This window comes from Euleptes europaea, chromosome 10 (genome assembly GCF_029931775.1).
Source record: "Euleptes europaea isolate rEulEur1 chromosome 10, rEulEur1.hap1, whole genome shotgun sequence".
Classification (NCBI taxonomy): Eukaryota; Metazoa; Chordata; class Lepidosauria; order Squamata; family Sphaerodactylidae; genus Euleptes; species Euleptes europaea.
In genome coordinates, this window is record NC_079321.1 from 7,296,928 (window position 1) to 7,314,106 (window position 17,179).

The 17,179-nt window shown below is 45.7% G+C and overlaps 1 protein-coding gene across 6 annotated transcripts in view; it reads right to left on the reverse strand.

Moving 5' to 3' along the window:
- The window catches only part of EHBP1 (EH domain binding protein 1), a 313,110-nt gene that overhangs the window by 180,701 nt on the left and 115,230 nt on the right, over window positions 1-17,179 (reverse strand). For 3 of the 6 annotated variants that reach the window (XM_056856268.1, XM_056856270.1, XM_056856267.1), the window contains exons 7-9: window positions 16,107-16,205; window positions 15,010-15,132; window positions 6,818-7,085 (exon numbers count right to left, since the gene is read on the reverse strand). In XM_056856268.1, the coding sequence (XP_056712246.1) occupies window positions 6,818-7,085; window positions 15,010-15,132; window positions 16,107-16,205 (490 nt within the window). The remainder of the gene's footprint in view (window positions 1-6,817; window positions 7,086-15,009; window positions 15,133-16,106; window positions 16,206-17,179) is intronic. The other 3 variants (XM_056856272.1, XM_056856271.1, XM_056856269.1) reach the window with 1 other exon arrangement.

Genomic DNA, 17,179 nt, shown 5'->3' on the forward strand with positions numbered 1-17,179 from the left:
TTGGCAACTGAAGGGTTGCAACACAACGAATCAAAGAAGTGAACAAGTTCTACACTGAAACTAGGATACAGAAGTGAAATAAAAGGATATCGTGACAGGGCATTAGTGGGAGTAACAGGGCAAATATTTGAGTAAGTTATCAGCTGTCCGATTGGTTCAGCAGTTATCTATGCAAGTAAATTTGGTATTAACATGAAGTAATGGAGGAAGGTATGGAACTGCATGTACCAGGCTAGCCTGATCTCAGAAGCTAAGCAGGGTTGGCCCTAGTCAGTACTTGGATGGGAGACAGCCAAAGAAGTCCAGGGTTCCTAGGCAGAGTTAGGCAATGGCAAACCACCTCTGAATATCTCTTGCCACGAAAATCCCAAGTCGCTTGTGACTTGACGGCACTTTATATACACACAGTGGAGGAAGAGTTCTAAGCAGGGGTGACCTGCCCACCCCCCTGCAGAAAAGCCAGCCAGCCATTTTATTTCACTTACATACATACTTAGACACTGATACAACAGCTTTTCAGTGCAAAAAACAGATAAAGATTAAGACTTATGTGCCTGAGCTGTAAAATCAGGGCTTTTCCTCTCATGGTGTACTTCCTAAATCTCTCAAGTAGAGACACAATGCAGTTTATGACAAACTCCCCAGAGAAAATATTGTCGAAGGCTTTCACGGTCAGAGTTCATTGGTTCTTGTAGGTTATCCGGGCTGTGTAACCGTGGTCTTGGAATTTTCTTTCCTGACGTTTCGCCAGCAGCTGTGGCAGGCTGCTCTGTTACTACTCTGAAGATGCCTGCCACAGCTGCTGGCGAAACGTCAGGAAAGAAAATTCCAAGACCACGGTTACACAGCCCGGATAACCTACAAGAACCAATCCCCAGAGAAAGTTGTAGTATTAGAAACAATCCTTAATCCTTAGCAAATTACCCTTCTTCCTGATCTATAATGTAATCCACTAAAGGATGCTTGCAGTGACTGGCTCAATGGCTTTAATGTCACGGAATGGACAAAAATTCTGCACGGAATGAATCACAGAATGCCCACAAACAGTCTTCTGTGGGTTAGGGCAAGGTCAATCATCTTGGACCGAAATCTGAGAAAGGGATTAGGGGAAGAAGGAGTGGTGTGAACAGCAGGAAGGGAAACTTAGAAAGTGGAAGCTGAATAGAACATGGTCATAGGAAGTAGGGAAGGTCCTTAATTCAGAACTCATTACATTGCTTCAGTCCTACTAAAACCAATGGTCCCTACTTCCACAAGAAGGGAGTAAGACACTGAGCATGCAAATGCACAACTAACCAATGGCATGCACACAGATCTAATGTGTTATAGATGAGGGTGACAATCTTTAGTATATTTTGTTTGTGATCATGGAACGCATCCTTCGGAACTCATTTTTCATACAATGTCCTTTAATACTTCCGTCTACCCCAAGGAAACCTACGCAAGCAAAATGAGTGCATGCACAATGACTGAAATGGAAAGTAGTACTGATCGGATTACATCGCCATCACATAAACCAAAGGGGCTTCCCTCATCTTGAAAACTGTGTGCAGGGTGGGCTACCCCATCTTAAAACAGACATAGAGCAGTAAAACTAAGATGATCCAGAGACGCATGATGAAAATGGTAAGAGACATGGAGAGACTTCTGTGAAGAGAGATTAAAAAAAAAAAGATAAGAATTGCTTAGTTTAGAGAGCAGGCACAATAGGAAAGAACAAACATGAAAGAAATGCTGGCGTTACACAATGAATTCCGTCCAATGAGTGCTTCTTGGCCTGCCTGAGAAAGATTTAAAAAACAACAACCCTTAAACCTTTCACAAATAAATACACAGTATTCACAGAGGACGCTAATTTCCTATGAAACCAATCAACGTTTTCATTGAAGTCAGGCGCTTTACGGGTCTCTAAAAGGAGACTAGGCAGTTATATACATAAGGGATGCCTAAACAAATAATGCACTATCCTAAGCAGGGTGTAACTCATTATTATCCCAATAATGATTCAGGTGCAGAACGTACCCTCAGGTGACACTGAGACAAAAACTATTTCTACAAGATTCTTCCATTTGCCTTACGGGACAGTGTTAGATAATATTTATTTGATTTCCATCCCGCCCTCCATCCCTGGCCAGGCCGGGCTCAGGGTGGCTAACATCATTAAATAATCCAACAGTATAACAGTTGCTGCCCTCAGCTGTAGGCCTGGTGGAATATCTTTGTTTTGTAGGCCCTGAGGAATTCTTTAAGATCCCGCAGGGCCCTGGTTGTGGTGGTGGTAGTAGTAGTAGTAGAAGAAGAGTTGGTTTTTATATGCTGACTTTCTCTACCACTTAAGGAAGAATCAAACTGGCTTACAATCACCTTCCCTTCCCCACAACAGACACCCTGTGAGGTAGGTGGGGCTGAGAGAGCTCTAAGAGAGCTGTGACTAGCCCAAGGTCACCCAGCAGGCTTCATGTGTAGGAGTGGGGAAACCAACCCGTTTCACCAGATTAAAGTCTGCTGCTCATGTGGAGGAGTGGGGAATCAAACCTGGTTCTCTAGATTAGAGTCCACTGCTCTTATTTGCTACACCATGCTGGCTGGCTGGCTGGAGAGGGTATTCCACCAGGCTGGGACCAGGGCAGAAAAAGCCCTGGCCCTAGTTGAGGACAGCCGGACACTGGGGACCACTAATATGGTGCTGTTAGTTGAGCTTAATGCTCCTTGGGGGGGGGGTGTACCAGGAGAGGCGGTCCTGCAGGTGTGATTTACTCTATCGTAGCATTCCTCCCTACTCTACAAAAATTCACCAAGAAATCTGACCTATCATGGGACCAGTGGCAGACTGGAAAGTGCAAACGGCCTGGAAGCAAGCCAAGCTGAGTGGCATTACATGCCAGCATTGCAGGGGCACTCAAAGCAGATGCCATCAATGGGCACTGGGTCACCCGTTGCTGGAAACCGGTGGCAACACAGGAGGGGGGCAGCTGGTGGGCTGACCCTGGGCATCCTTGCTTCTAAGCCATGGGGCTCTGGGGCACTAGCAGAGATTGTGCAGCTTGGCTCTCTTTGCTCTTTGCTGCATGTGGCCCCTTTGGAAATTTCCTTGTTGGTTCAATGGCCAATCCACCCCTGAATGGAACTGGTATCAACTCTGGATCCTCTTTTCTCTGCTTGCCTACGGAGAAGGATCCTCCATGACATGGACCCATGCAGTCTTACTTTCAATTCCCCCCCTCTGTAAATTTCCACATTATACTAGGGATAATTCCAGATTAATTTCAGAGGGTAGCCGTGTTGGTCTGCAGTAGAAACTTTGGATTTGAACCAAGTAGCATCACCGAAATCAACAATATTGTGGGGTATGAGATTTTGGGAGTCAAAGCTCCCTGGGTCAGATAAGAAATAAGCTTTGACTCTCAGAAGTTTATACCCCCAAAATCTTGTTCGTTTCTAAGGTTATCCAGATCATTGCTGGTCCTCTGCTTATTGACCAATATGGACCACCTCGACATCAGGAAAACATTAGTATCAGTAGTAGGTTGGAGTTAGATTACCATCTTTTAATTGACTTGTGACATGTTTTTAATTCCATGTTTTAATCCTATGTTTTAATTTATTCTATATTATACTTATGTATTGACTGTTGGTAGCCACCCTGAGCCCGACTAGATTGGGAAAGGGTGGGGTATAAATAAAATAAAATAAAATAAAAAGGTGCTACTAGACTCAAATCTAGCTGATCTTTTCACAGATTTTTTTAAAAAATCTGAATCACCATCTTTTAGTACAACCAATTGTATCAGAAACATGGATTAGAATTATTCTCTATGTAATATGGGGAAAGGCATGCATCCCAACTCCAGCCAGAAACCCCTACATGGCTACTCGCTATGGTGACCAGCTCATTTGTACAGGCGCTGCCCAAATTACAGCTGATTGGCAGCAGCTCCTCCGGGAGGTGGGGCCTGGCTATGTAAACAAGCTTGCTGATTCCCGTCTCTCACGGGCATGACTGGTATCCTTGTGAGCAGTGGAAAGGGGCAATGGGGCAAGCACAAACTGCAGAAAGCGTAAAGGGAGGGAGGAGCTTCCTGCTCTGGGCTATGCAAATGAGGAGCCAGGGTAGGGTAGGAGGACTCGGATGAACCCCCTTTCCTCTCCATGTGAGCATCTGTCCAAGAGGTGGCCAGGAGAGCAGGAAGAAGAAGAGCTGGTTTTTATATGCCGACGTTCTCTACCACTTAAGGAAGAATCAAACCGGCTTCAATCCACCTTCCCTTCCCCTCCCCACCACGGACACCCTGTGAGGTAGGTGGGCTGAAAGTGTGCGTCTAGCCCAAGGTCACCAAGCTGGCTTCATGTGGAGGAGTGGGGAAACAAATCCAGTTCACCAGATTAACCTTGGTCGCTCATATGGAGGAGTGGGGAATCAAACCTGGTTCTCCGGATCAGAGTCCACAGCTCCAAACCACCGCTCTTAATCACTACACCACTCAGACGCACTCTGTTACTGCATTTATATATGTTGGAGGAATGTTTGTGAGAAAGTCTATCCTCTGACCAACGTTTAAATTCCCAACACTGTGATAGAAAAGTACCTTACGTATACTACCTTAAAGTACCTTAAGGGGGGGTTGAATCCTTGTTAAATGATCCTGAATGCCCCCCTGGAAATCTGCAAAGAGCTAAAGTGTTGTTCCTATCATAATAGTGGCAGAAAAGGGTCACACGCGTGAAGTTTAGTGATCAAAATAGTTTGAGAGTTAATAAAGCATCCGTATGAGTTAGAAGGGAGAAAGCAGGCCTGCGTTACAAGCGAAAGAGCAGCGTGAGCACATTGTTTCGTACAAAGGAAAGCACCGCTACCCGTTTAACACGCCCCTGAGCTTTAATAACTGGGAATAAAATGCAAAGGAGCATGTTTGTTTGCCCCTTTCTGAAGCCTTTTCATCCTCCCCTCTCTTCCTTGCTCTTTGCTGTGCTTTTTCTATACGGTGGTTGTTTCAGTATGTCAGTCCCTCCCCCATCAGCGGCTAAGACGGTAGCCACTATGCTCATACCGTGGGCTATAAAGATAAAACAAAAAAGGTAATTTGTGCAGAAAGTCCACTTCTATTGAGTGGAGTTGGCAGAGTTATCATTCCTTGATTTCAATTTTTCTCCACAGGCAGAAAGTAAAAAAAAAAAAAAAAAAAAAGGTGACAAAAGTCTGTGTTCACAGAGCTTACCAATGGAAATAACAACAACCAGCAAAGCTCCAATCTCCCTAGGTTCTCCATTTGCAACAAGAAAAAAGAGGATTTCCCCACATTTGTTGTCAAAACTCTAAACATGGATAATAACAATCATATGACATTTATGATGAATTATTAAAACCGATCAGTTAAAGTTATAATACATAATGAACCTGATGAATGCCTTGACAAGAAAAAATGAATGTTCTTTGAAAAAGTGCTCTGACGTAATCACCTTCTTACACAAGCAATACAGTTACTTAGTGAAAAAACACACTCAATAGCAAATAAAAATAGCATCTAAGACAGGGTGTTAAACATAAGGCCTGCGGGCCAGATTCGGCCCCTTGAGAGCTCTTATCCGGCCCACCAGACAGCCAAAGCAGCACCCTTCCCCCGTCCTGATCTGGGCTGGCGAGGCATGGCCCTGCATGACCAAGTGACATTTATTTCATATCTGGTCCTCGTAACAATTGAGTTTGACACCCCTGATCTAAGGAAAGGAACAGTCCTTTAACCATACACTATCCTTAATTGTTCTCACTATTGTGCAATCCCTGTCTTTTTCTGTGACAGTAGCAGCCTACTCCAGTTCAAACTTTTTCTATTAACAACTGTACAGGGTGTTATCTTTACGAAGAGGAAGAGGAGAAAGAAGAGGAAGAGAAAGAAGAGGAAGAACAAGAAGAAGAGTTGGTTATTGTATGCCGACTTTCTCTACCAGCTAAGGGAGACTCAAACCGGCTTACAATCACCTTCCCTTCCCCTCCCCACAACAAACACCCTGTGAGCTAGGTGGAGCTGAGAGAGCTCTAAGAGAACTGTGACTAGCCGAAGGCCAGCCAGCTGGCTTCATGTGCAGGAAGGGAGAAACAAACCCAGTTCACCAGATTAGCCTCTGCCGCTCATGTGGAGAAGCGTGGAATCAAACCCGGTTCTCCAGATCAGAGTCCACCGCTCCAAACCACCGCTCTTAACCACTACACCACGCTGGTTCTCAGTGAAGGAGGATAAACCTTAATAATCCTTTGTTTTTTAGCCAATGATAAGTTTGAATGAGGACTCCTCCTTTCATCCCATTACTGCAAAAACACTTCAGGATACTTTCCTATACTTTGTAGTCTGATCCTTTCCATTCTTTATTCCCTGTCACTTATTATGCTTTCTGCCTGCCTCCTTCTCCATTTGTTCCCATTTCCCTGAATCCTATGCTTATTCCTCTCAATACTTCAACCACCCTCCTTACTTGTATCTAAGTGTGGTCCTAAACCTGCCACCAATCGAGTGAAGTTACTGGAGCAATATGGCGCCTGAATTAAGAATGAGTCTTGTTTTTATCCAATTTTATATCCATTCCTTATAAGTGTAGTCTCCACCATGAAAATCAGAGATTCGGATCCCAGCGGGGGAAAAGACAGTCGTACCATATATAACAATAACTTCTAAATTGTCAGATTATTTTGGGACTGAAAAAACTCACTCTTGCACTTTATACCACAATAACCAGGCTTGAATAATTTATGCCCTGGGGCATGGTGATAAAATCCCAACTTATGTCTGAAGATTGCTTCAAAGAAGAACAGTTATATACTTACTCATCTAATTCTTCGTCGTCTGTTTTCGATGTGTCAGCATAGAGGTATTTGCTCATGTCCACAGGACGTATATTTTTTCTTTTTGCAGGCTGGGGGGGGAAATCCTTGACAGGCACTAAAGTCTCAGGTTCAGGGTCTGGCTCATCGAAAGGGTTGATATACTCAGCATGTTCCTCGTCTTTAAAGGGGTTATATTCATCATCATCATAATCATCACCATAGTATGATTCTTCCTGTTTTGAAGGTGACGCCATCTTGACATTGGGTTCTACAGAAAGCAGTTTTAAAAATCTGTTATTCAATAACCTGTGCTTCTGTAACTTCAAAGGTGGATTACTGCAAGACACTGTATGTGGGGCTACCCTTGGAAGTTATTTGAAAGCTCCCGTTGGTATGGAACACGGTTGCTAACCTTCTGGTAAGAGTTCAGAGGTGGGAGCATATTGCTATTGTCTTGAAACACCTTCATTGATTACCTGTTTGGTTCCAAGACCAATTTAAGATGCCAGTAAACCCTTTCAAGCCCTGTACTATCTGGGACCAGCCTAGCTGAAGGACTGTCCCCCCTGATATGACTATCAGTGCAATCCTGAGTGGGGGGGTGGTTAGGGAGTGTCTGGGGAACCGCCTGTAATCCTGGCTGCCGGGGAGGCTGAGGCCAGTGGATTGTGTGAGCTCACGAGTTCTGGGCTGCAGCGGGCTATGCTGATCGGCTGTCCGCACTAAGTTCGGCATCAATATGGTGAGCTGCGGGGAGCTGTGGCCCGCCAGGTTGGCCAAGGAAGGGTGAACCGGCCCAGGTCAGAGACAGAGCAGGTTTGGGGATGGTGCAGCCATGCTGCCTCCTGAGCGGCTTGATGTCGGCTGCAGCAAGCCAAAAAGGCTATTTTGTACGAAACCCCGTGAAACTGCTCCATAGGGTTTCATGGGGTTGCGCCAGCAATTTTGCAGGCGCAAGCTATCGCCTGGAAAAGGGGGCGTTCCTGGGGCGAAAGGAATTAGGGAGCTGACTGAAGTCGACTGCACCCCCGGGAACACCCCCTTTGATGCCGGTGCGAGCCCTTGCACCGAGGAAACGCTGCTGGCAAGGCTGCACCGGCGCCCAAGTCTTGTGCTGCGCTGCTCTTTGGAGCCGGTGTAAGTGGCCCTGTGCCAGCGTTATTGCCAGTTAAGCTGGTGCAAGCGACACTAACGCTGGTGCAGGGGTCACGCCGGCTCCTATCCCCTTTTGCCCTCCCCCCTTGAGGATTGCTCTGCCCCTCAGGTCCTCTCAGAGTTTCCTCCCACTGGTACCCTCTCTTAAGCATCATTTGTTTGACCACTCCCCTAGTGCCCCCCTTTTCAGCAGTGGCTCCAGAAACGGTTTGAGGGGTTGTACTCAGACTCAATTTTACCAGCGATTCAAGACCCTCCTTTTTAGATGGGCCTTCAGATGAATTTGAGGCCAAATGGTGTGCTATGCCTGTGAGGGACGAGGTGAGACAAGTTCTTGAGGTTATCGTGGTGTCAGGTTTGCAGCCTGATCTTAAATATTTTGATGCTAACCATGGCTGGTTATATAAGCTGCCTTGAGTCGCTGTTTAGGGCGAGAAAGGCAGGATATGAATGTTTTAATAAAGCAAACACAAATAAATCAATACAGAATGAAGACCCAATCTGTCATGCAGGGTGGCACATTTCTAGCCAATAAATCAACCTTAGCAGATTACAAAATAGTTATCCTTAACAACACTGGTAAGGTAAGATAAGCATCTTGTCATGGTGCTCTAGGTAAATCTAACCCTAATGAGAAAATGTCAGGTTAGATAAATGTGGCTCAGCGCCTTGGTATCTAGTGCAAGTACAGACAAGGCTACGGGAAGAGGAGTTTCACAGAATCGTCTACCCGGGAGACCGAAACAATCAGAGCACTGCCCATTCAGACACAGAGGCATAACATCCAAATTACAAGATGTCATAGTTCCGCTGTATGCTGCATTGGTCAGGCCGCACCTATTGTGTGCAGTCTGGAGGCCTCACTTCAAAAAGGATGTGGACAGAACCGAGCGGGTGCAGAGGAGAGCAACGAGGATGATCAGGGGTCTGGAGACCAAGCCCTACGAGGAAAGGCTGAGGGAGCTGGGAATGTTTAGTCTGGAGAAGAGGAGGTTGAGGGGAGACATGATTGCTCTCTTGAAGTATATGAAGGGCTGTCACTTAGAGGAGGGCAGGGAGCAGAGGCTAGGACTCGCAATAATGGGTTTAAATTGAGGGTGGAAAGGTACTGGCTGGATATTAGGCAAAAAATATTTTACAGTAAGAGTTGTTCGACAGTGGTACAACTGTGGAGGTGGGTCTTTAAGCAGAGGCTGGACAAGCACTTGTCAGGGATGCTCTAGGCTGATCCTGCATTGAGCAGGGGGTCGGACTAGATGGCCTGTATGGCCCCTTCCAACCCGATGATTCTATGATTCTACTGCTTTGACGAGACTAGGGGACCACAACACGAAGCAGCTGCCCCAAGATGCCGCTGTTCTATTGACAGTCTCTACCTCAAGGCACTGCTGCTGTTCAGGGTAGGCTTCTTTTTGCTTTATGCACAGAAGCATCCAAGGCCATAATGCTTACAGAGTGAGACCTGTACAACCTATTATGAAGCAAACAAGTGGGAGCCCACAAGGACTTGCGGGATGCATCTCATTTCATCCTCCCCCACTATTCCCTATTTCCCTTTCCTGAAATCCCCCCTAGCCTCTCCCCTTTTCCTGCTTCCTTCTCCTCTTCCCATCCACAGCCAACCAACATTTATCTGCCCCTTTGTCTTCAGGTTTCCGTCTCCCCCATCCCCAGCAGCTTCTTCCTAGGAAAACTATGGCCCAGTTGTGTGGTGCTGGCCACTGGGTGAGGCCCACCTGCAGGGTAGAGAACCCTTGGGCACTTGTGGGGGGCATCTTACTTTCCCCTGTATCCCCCTCCCCACACTATTTCCTCTTTCCCTCCTCCTGGCAACCCCCACATCCTCTCCCATTTTCCTGCCTCATTTTAACCTCAACCTTTCACCAAACTGCCTTTTATCCACCTCCCATCTTCAGCTATATTTATTATTTATTTACTTCATTTATACCGCTTTTCTCCACTGTGGGGACCAGAGCAGTTTACATTATTCTCCTCCTTTTTTCTCCTCACAACACCCCTTTGAGGTAGCTTAGGCTAAAAGTATGTGACTGGCCCCCAATTACACAGTGAGCTTCCACAGCAAGATGGGGATTTGAACCTGAGTCTCCCAGACCCTACTCTGAAGCTCTAACTGCTACACCACATTGGCTTTCAAAAGGTGGCTGCCATCACCTAGCCAGGCCTAGGTGAGTCATGCAAGGCAGGTGGTATCAAGTCACCCAGTGGTTGCTGTTAGGTCAGGCTCCGATGAGTCTTCCTTCAATGGCCAAAACTGCCCCCTCCCCCGTCTTTTACTCACAGAAACCAAACCTTGGAATGCTGTGGTTGCCTAGCAACAGCCACTGAGGGAATCTGTTTCTTAAAGCTACAGGTGCCCATTTTATCATTTTAAGGTTTTTTAAACCCTCAATGTATTTTTTTCTAGATTTTAGATTTTTCTGCAAACCCAGGGCATTGTTCAGGTTTGCAGAAAGATCTGTATTGCCCATTCACAGCTCCAATCACCAGATTTAAGTATCATCAGTTTGGCTGACTTCGCTATTAGAATATATGATAATGGAATAATAGATTGTACTGATTGCACACAGGTGCAGGGAATCCAGTGGTTAATGTTAATGTTTAATCGTAACCAACTCATGGTGACCCCAGGACCGTGGGATTTTCAAGGCAAGGGACGAGCCAAGTTGGTTCACCACTGGCTCCCTTCGCATAGCAACCGCAGTCTTCCTTGGTGGTCTTTCATCCAAGTACTGACTGTGACTGCTTAAGTTCCAAGCTCTGACAAGACCAGGCTAGTCAGTGCTATTCAGCTTAATATTTAGGTACATCTATATTTTCAGAAAGAATTTAAATAAATTATCTATATTACACACCAGCAGAGAACTGAAGACATGTCAATGGTGCAGCAGCTTAAAAAAACTGGGTAAGGCTAGAAAAGCATGCTCTCAAAGAAGGAGGTTTGTATACTCAAACAACAAATCGCTTGTAATAACACTTAGCACTTTTATTGTTCCTTAAATCTTCAAAGGTCTTTGCAACATTAACTAATTAATCTAAATCCTTCTGTCAAATGTAGTTAGAGCAGAAATCTGGGGTGTATTACTAATCCAAGAAAAGCTAAAAAGGAAAGGCCATTGCTATGTAAACTGGTTAAACCTCCCTTAAGCATTACAAAGTGACAAAGTTCTACTTTTGGGAAATCTGCTTGTTTTTTTTAAAGACTACAATACAATATTTGATTCTAGGAAGAGAAAAAAATTCACTTTAATAGAAGAGTTAAGGTGCTTACAAATCCCCCTGTGGAAGTTTTAAGTCAAGGCCCCCCTTTTAACTTCCATATCAAGGAAACAGTTAACTTATTCTACAGACTGATGTACCGTGCTTACTTACGATTTAAACCTCTGTGTGCCCATACTTCCCTTTCTGAGATAATATTATTCTTCTGGCAAAAGGAGAATTCGAAAGTATGTTTTGGATGGGCAGACAGGCAATCAAAATCACTACGGCCCCCGAAGTTTAAAGAAAAATGTTTAAACATCTTCAGTATTTTTCCCCTCTGTATCTAGACAGATTACATCTCGGATTCTCCATTAATAATAACGATCTTGATTTCACAATAGATTGAATTTTCAGGCTGTATAATTTCTTGCCAACGGTACGACTCGGGGGGACACTTCACTAAGACTCCATATTCCGACTGCTACTGCCGCTGTACATCTGGAGTAATAGAGGCCATAGATCGCCCCTCTTATTCTGTGATTGATGGATACCACTCAGTTACACTTCTCCTAAATACCAGCTGCCTGTTGAATCCCTTGTGATCTCTTTTTTTTCCTGGCAGACACCAATCTGGAAATAACACATTCTGTTACCAGATTCTTAGCACCTGTGGTTTCTTTCTGCCTCTACAGAGATGGGTTTTAATTCGCCATGCTTCATTTTAATGCTTACTGCTTTTGTATTTTATCTTGTATGTGTATTGATTTTTGCTCAAGACTTTTGGTCAGAGGAGCGTAATAATAAAGGAAAGGAGTGTCTGTATAATCTATTCATTTATTCATTTATATTTTGCCTTTCTCCCCAATTGGGACTCAAAAGTGGCTTACGTTGTTCTCCTCTATTCCATTTTATCCTCACAACAAGCCTGTGAGGTGGGTCAGGCAGAGAGAGTGTGACTAGCCCAAGGTCACTCAATAAACTTCCATGGCAGAGTGGGAATTTGAACCTGGGTCTCCCAGATGCTAGCCTGACACTATCAATTGCCCCATGCTGGTACACATAATGGTAAGATGCCAAAACCAAAACAGCTGCCTTCACTACTACATTATCTCCATTGTATAATTACGAAGAAGGGGGAAGAGGAGGAGAAGAGTTGGTTTTTATATGCCGACTTTCTCTACCACTTAAGGAAGAAGCAACCTGGTTTACAATCACCTTCCCCTCCCCTCCCCACAACAGGCACCCTGTGAGGTAGGTGGGACTGAGAGAGCTCTAAGAGAGTTGTGACTGGCCCAAGGTCACCCAGCTGGCTTCATGTGCAGGAGTGGGGAAACCAACCCGGTTCACCAGAGTAGAGTCCACCGCTCATGTGGAGGAGTGGGGAATCAAACCTGGTTTTCCAGATCAGAGTCCCCCGCTCTTAGCCACTACACCACACTGGCTTTTTAAAACCGAGGGTTGGATTTCTCCCCCCCTCCTTCTTTTCAGATTGCTCCGTTTTTTGTTTTATGTTCTTAAAATGCTTTTTTATGCGGCAATTGAGTTTTGGGACGGAGGGAACTTTTCTCTCACAACAGCCAATTACGAAGAAGCATTTCAAGGGGCAGGGATTCAAATACTTCCTGATTTGAGCATGGAGACTGCTGGTGCATAGGCTCCCAGCAGGAAAGTGCGGGTCCTGCAAGCAACGAACCTCAGGTAAAACTCCCATGCATAAACAACCAGAGAAAACAGTTTACAGCAGGGTTGGGCAGAACACTGGTGGATTTCGGGGTCGGGGGGAGGTCCTCAACCTTTTTGAGCCTGCAGGCAACATTTTTGAGCCTTCTGACAAGGCACGGTGGGCGCAACTATAAAATGGTTGCCGCAGGAGGTGGAGCCAGATACAAAATGGTTGCCCCAGCTTCCCTTCAGCCATACAGCAAAGATCCTTGTGCTGTGGTGGTGGCAGCTGCTGCCCAAACAACGTTTTTTTAAAAAAATCAGCACAGCCAATCAAATCTCCAGTGCCCAATCGAAAGCCTTGCTGGGCAAAAGCAACACCTGGCCCCGCCCACTTTCTAAAAACACTTAGTGGGTGCCGGAAAAGGTGTTGTGGGGCACCGTGGCTCCCACATTGGGGACACCTGGACTGCAGGATGGGTAATAGTGGACTACTGAACAGCCATGCTTCAGAGTGTGTTCACTGCCCTAGCATGAAGGTTCGTTCTCTGCCCAGCGCTGTGCCTGACCCAGTAGGAGCAAGAAAGCACCCACGCTTCATTCGGGTGGCCTCTCCCCTTGATGCCATGTGGGTGTTCTGTGTTCCCGGGATGCTTCGGTGGTGTGGCTGCTCTGTAGGCATGACTGAAATTTAATATGCCAGCCCACACAAGGCTTACAAGTGGCATCAATGTCAGTGCCAACGAGGAGCCAAGGCTGCCTGCCCTCGTTTACATCTGTCTGCCCTGGTCCTACTGCTCTGTCCACCCTCTCAACCCCCCACTTTCCCACGGCGGACGTTGAGAAGATGCAGAGCTCATGCTGCCATTGATAACCATACAACCTAATATCCTGCAGAGAAGAAGAGTTGGTTTTTATATGCTGACCTTCTCTACCACTTAAGGGAGACTCAAACCTGCTTACAATCCACCTTCCCTTCCCCCCCCCCACAGCAGACACCGTGTGAGGTAGGTGAGGCTGGGAGAGTGTCACTAGCCCGAGGTCACCCAGTAGGCTTCATGTGTGTAGGAGTGGGGAAACAAATCCAGTTCACCAGATTAGCCTCCGCTGCTCATGTGGAGGAGTGGGGAATCAAACCCAGTTCTCCAGATTAGAGTCCACCGCTAGAATGCGGACTCATCTGCTGAAGTTGGCGGGTAAGAGATTCAAAACAGATAAAAGGAAAGATTTATTCACACAATGCATAGTTAAATGGTGGAACTCCCTGGCCCAGGATGTGGTGATGGCTGCCAACTTGGAAGGCTTTAAGAAGAGAGTGGATATGTTCATGGAGGAGAGTCATGGCTACTAGTTAAAATGGATAATAGTCATGATGCATACCTAATCTCTCCAGGATCAGAGGAGCATGCCTATTCTATTAGGCGCTTTGGAACACAGGCAGGACAGTGTTGCTGCAGTCGTCTTGTTTGTGGGCTTCCTAGAGGCACCTGGTTGTCTACTGTGTGAACAGACTGCTGGACTTGATGGACCTTGGTCTGACCCAGCAGGGCCTTTCTTATGGAGGATGGGGCTATCCATGGCTTCTAGGGTTTGATTCTCCACTCCTCCACATGAGCGGCGAAGGCTAATCTGGTGAACTGGATTCGTTTCCCCGCTCCTACACATGAAACCAGCTGGGTGACCTTGGGCCAGTCATGCTCTCTCAGCCTCACCTACCTCACAGGGTGTCTGTTGAGGGGAGGGGAAGGTGATTGTAAGCCAGTTTGATTCTGCCTTAAGTGGTAGAGAAAGTCGGCATATAAAAACCAACTCTTCTTCTTCGAGTCAAAATGAATACTAGTCATGATGTATACCTATTCTCTCTAGGATCAGAGGAGAATGCCTATTATAAGAGGTGCTGTGGAACACAGGCAGGACAGTGTTGCTGCCGTCGTCTTATTTGTGGGCTTCCTAGAGGCACCTGGTTAGCCACTGTGTGAACAGACTGCTGGACTTGATGGGCCTTGGTCTGACCCAGCAGGGCCTTTCTTATGTTCCTTATGTGATTACGACAGTGGCAGGACAGCCAGAATCAGGACATGCTGTGCTTGCTGTCACTTCCAAAGCTGCCCAAAGATCATAAATGTCAGAGAAACGTCACAGGAAACATTCGATACCTTCCATTTCAGGGTCTCCGAAAGGGTTGAGTTCTGTCCTACTGGGATCTAGGAACGGGTCTGAGCTGGGATCGGTCACGCCTCGGTCCTCTTCATCCAGGAAATTAAGCTTGTTGATAAGTTCTGAGAAACAAAGGAAAGAGTTGGTCAGTGTAGACACGGCGCGGGCTGGGCGGGGGCAACTCAAACAAACATTTTATTCTGCAAAGGACAGTGAATCGGTGCAGAAGCTCTACTGCAAAACTATACCTGTGTACTTTGTAGCACACCAATGCTTCTTGTTCAATGAGACAAACAGAACCAGGCACAGGTTTAGGGGAGGGGCTGTGGCTGTAGCTCAGTTTGTAGAGCATTTGCTTGGAATGCAAGAGGTCCCAGGTTCAATCCCCAGCATCTCCAGTTAAAGGGACCAGGCAAATAGGTGATGTGAAAGACCCCTGCCTGAGACCCTGGAGAGCCGGTGCCAGTCTGAGTAGACAATACTGACTTTGATGGACCAAAGTTCTGATGCGGTATAAGGCAGCTTCATGTGTTCATGTGAGGGAGTTTTCTTATTAGGGGAGGGGCCGTGGCTCAGTGGTAGAGCATCTGCTTGGCATGCAGAAGGTTCCAAGTTCAATTCCCAGCATCTCTAAAAGGGGCCAAGCAAGTAGTTGATGTTCACTAGCCCGTTTTTAAAAGGGGGGAAATACTGCTATACCTCTGGGGAGGGGGGAATCTTACGTACCAAAATACAAAAAACAAAAAAAAATTAACTCCCACCACCACTACCAGTTTTCCCATTACTAAGAAGAAAAGTCTACATGCTGCATACTGGTCATGCCAGGCAAACCACTGGCTATGCTTTAAAAATACCCAGCTTGTGCTGAATCATATGTTGTTTTCAGCCAAAGGAGTGCCTTACACGGTCACCCATAACCACGCTGTCATCTTTTGGTTGTACTACAAATTACTTTAAAAGGCCGCAATGGATATCAAGCAAACAGACAACATGCAGCATTTTACGAAACAGATGCCAAGGGGTAAGGTCAAGGGAAGAGCACAGAAAACACAGACAACTAGGAAAAAAAGAAAGAGGAGGAGGAAAGCTCATAGACCTTCAGAGGAACTGGCTGATTTAGTGGAAAGCATAGGTTTTGTGCAGTCCTCTTGCTCTTCGTCTAAGCTGCTCAGAGCATTCAACTGGTTTACAATTTCTGTAAACAGAAGCCGGTCAAGACAATGGTAAGGCAAGGTTATTGTTAAAAAAAAGAGTACAAAGCATGCTGTTATTAGAAAGAAGATAAAAAGGGAAAGAAAGGAGACACGTGTTAATTTAAGGAACATGTTGTGTTTTAGAGAGGAGAATCATCACGGGTTATACTTAACGTCTCTGTGCACCTGTCTGAAGTCTTTCTTCAGCATTTTTAACAAAAATGAAATGCTACTGGGCATATTCTCTGGACAAAAAGTTATCAGTAGATTTGCAGTAATCAGTCGCATCCAAATATTCAGCACAGACAGACTGAATAATTAATATTATCACGTAAAGTTGATATGGAAATGTCTCTTTTCAATTAGTGGCAGTAGAAAAGAGCAAGAGGCCAGTAGCATCTCAAGACTAACAAAATTTCTGGCAGGGTTATGAGCTTTCGTGAGTCAGACACAAGAAGTGAGCTGCGACCCACGAAAGCTCACACCCTGCCAGAAATTTTGTTAGTCTTGAAGGTGGTACTGAACTCGTGCTCTTTTCTAAGGCTACAGAAAGATTAAACACGGCTACCCATCGTAATTAGTGGCAGAAGTTATTAAACAGTTAGAACTCAGCCAACCTACAATTTAAACACACGGTCATATCAGACCCAAGCAAGTGGCTAGCTAAATCAAACATTTTTGTAACACGCTGTATACATTTTAAGTCACTAGATTCGAGTTCAGTAGCACCTTAGAGATCAAAAAGCTTTCAAGAGTCAAAGCTCCCTTCGAAAGCTTGTGTGTGTGTGTGTGTGTGTGTGTGTGTGTGTGTGTGTGTGTAAAGTGCCGTCAAGTCGCAGCCGACTTATGCCGACCTCTTTGGGGGTTTTCATGGCAAGAGACTAACAGAGGTGGTGTGCTAGTGTCTTCCTCTGCTCAGCAAAATTTTAAGTCTGTGCATTTTAAGTCTGTATTCCTTGATGGTCTCCCATCCAAA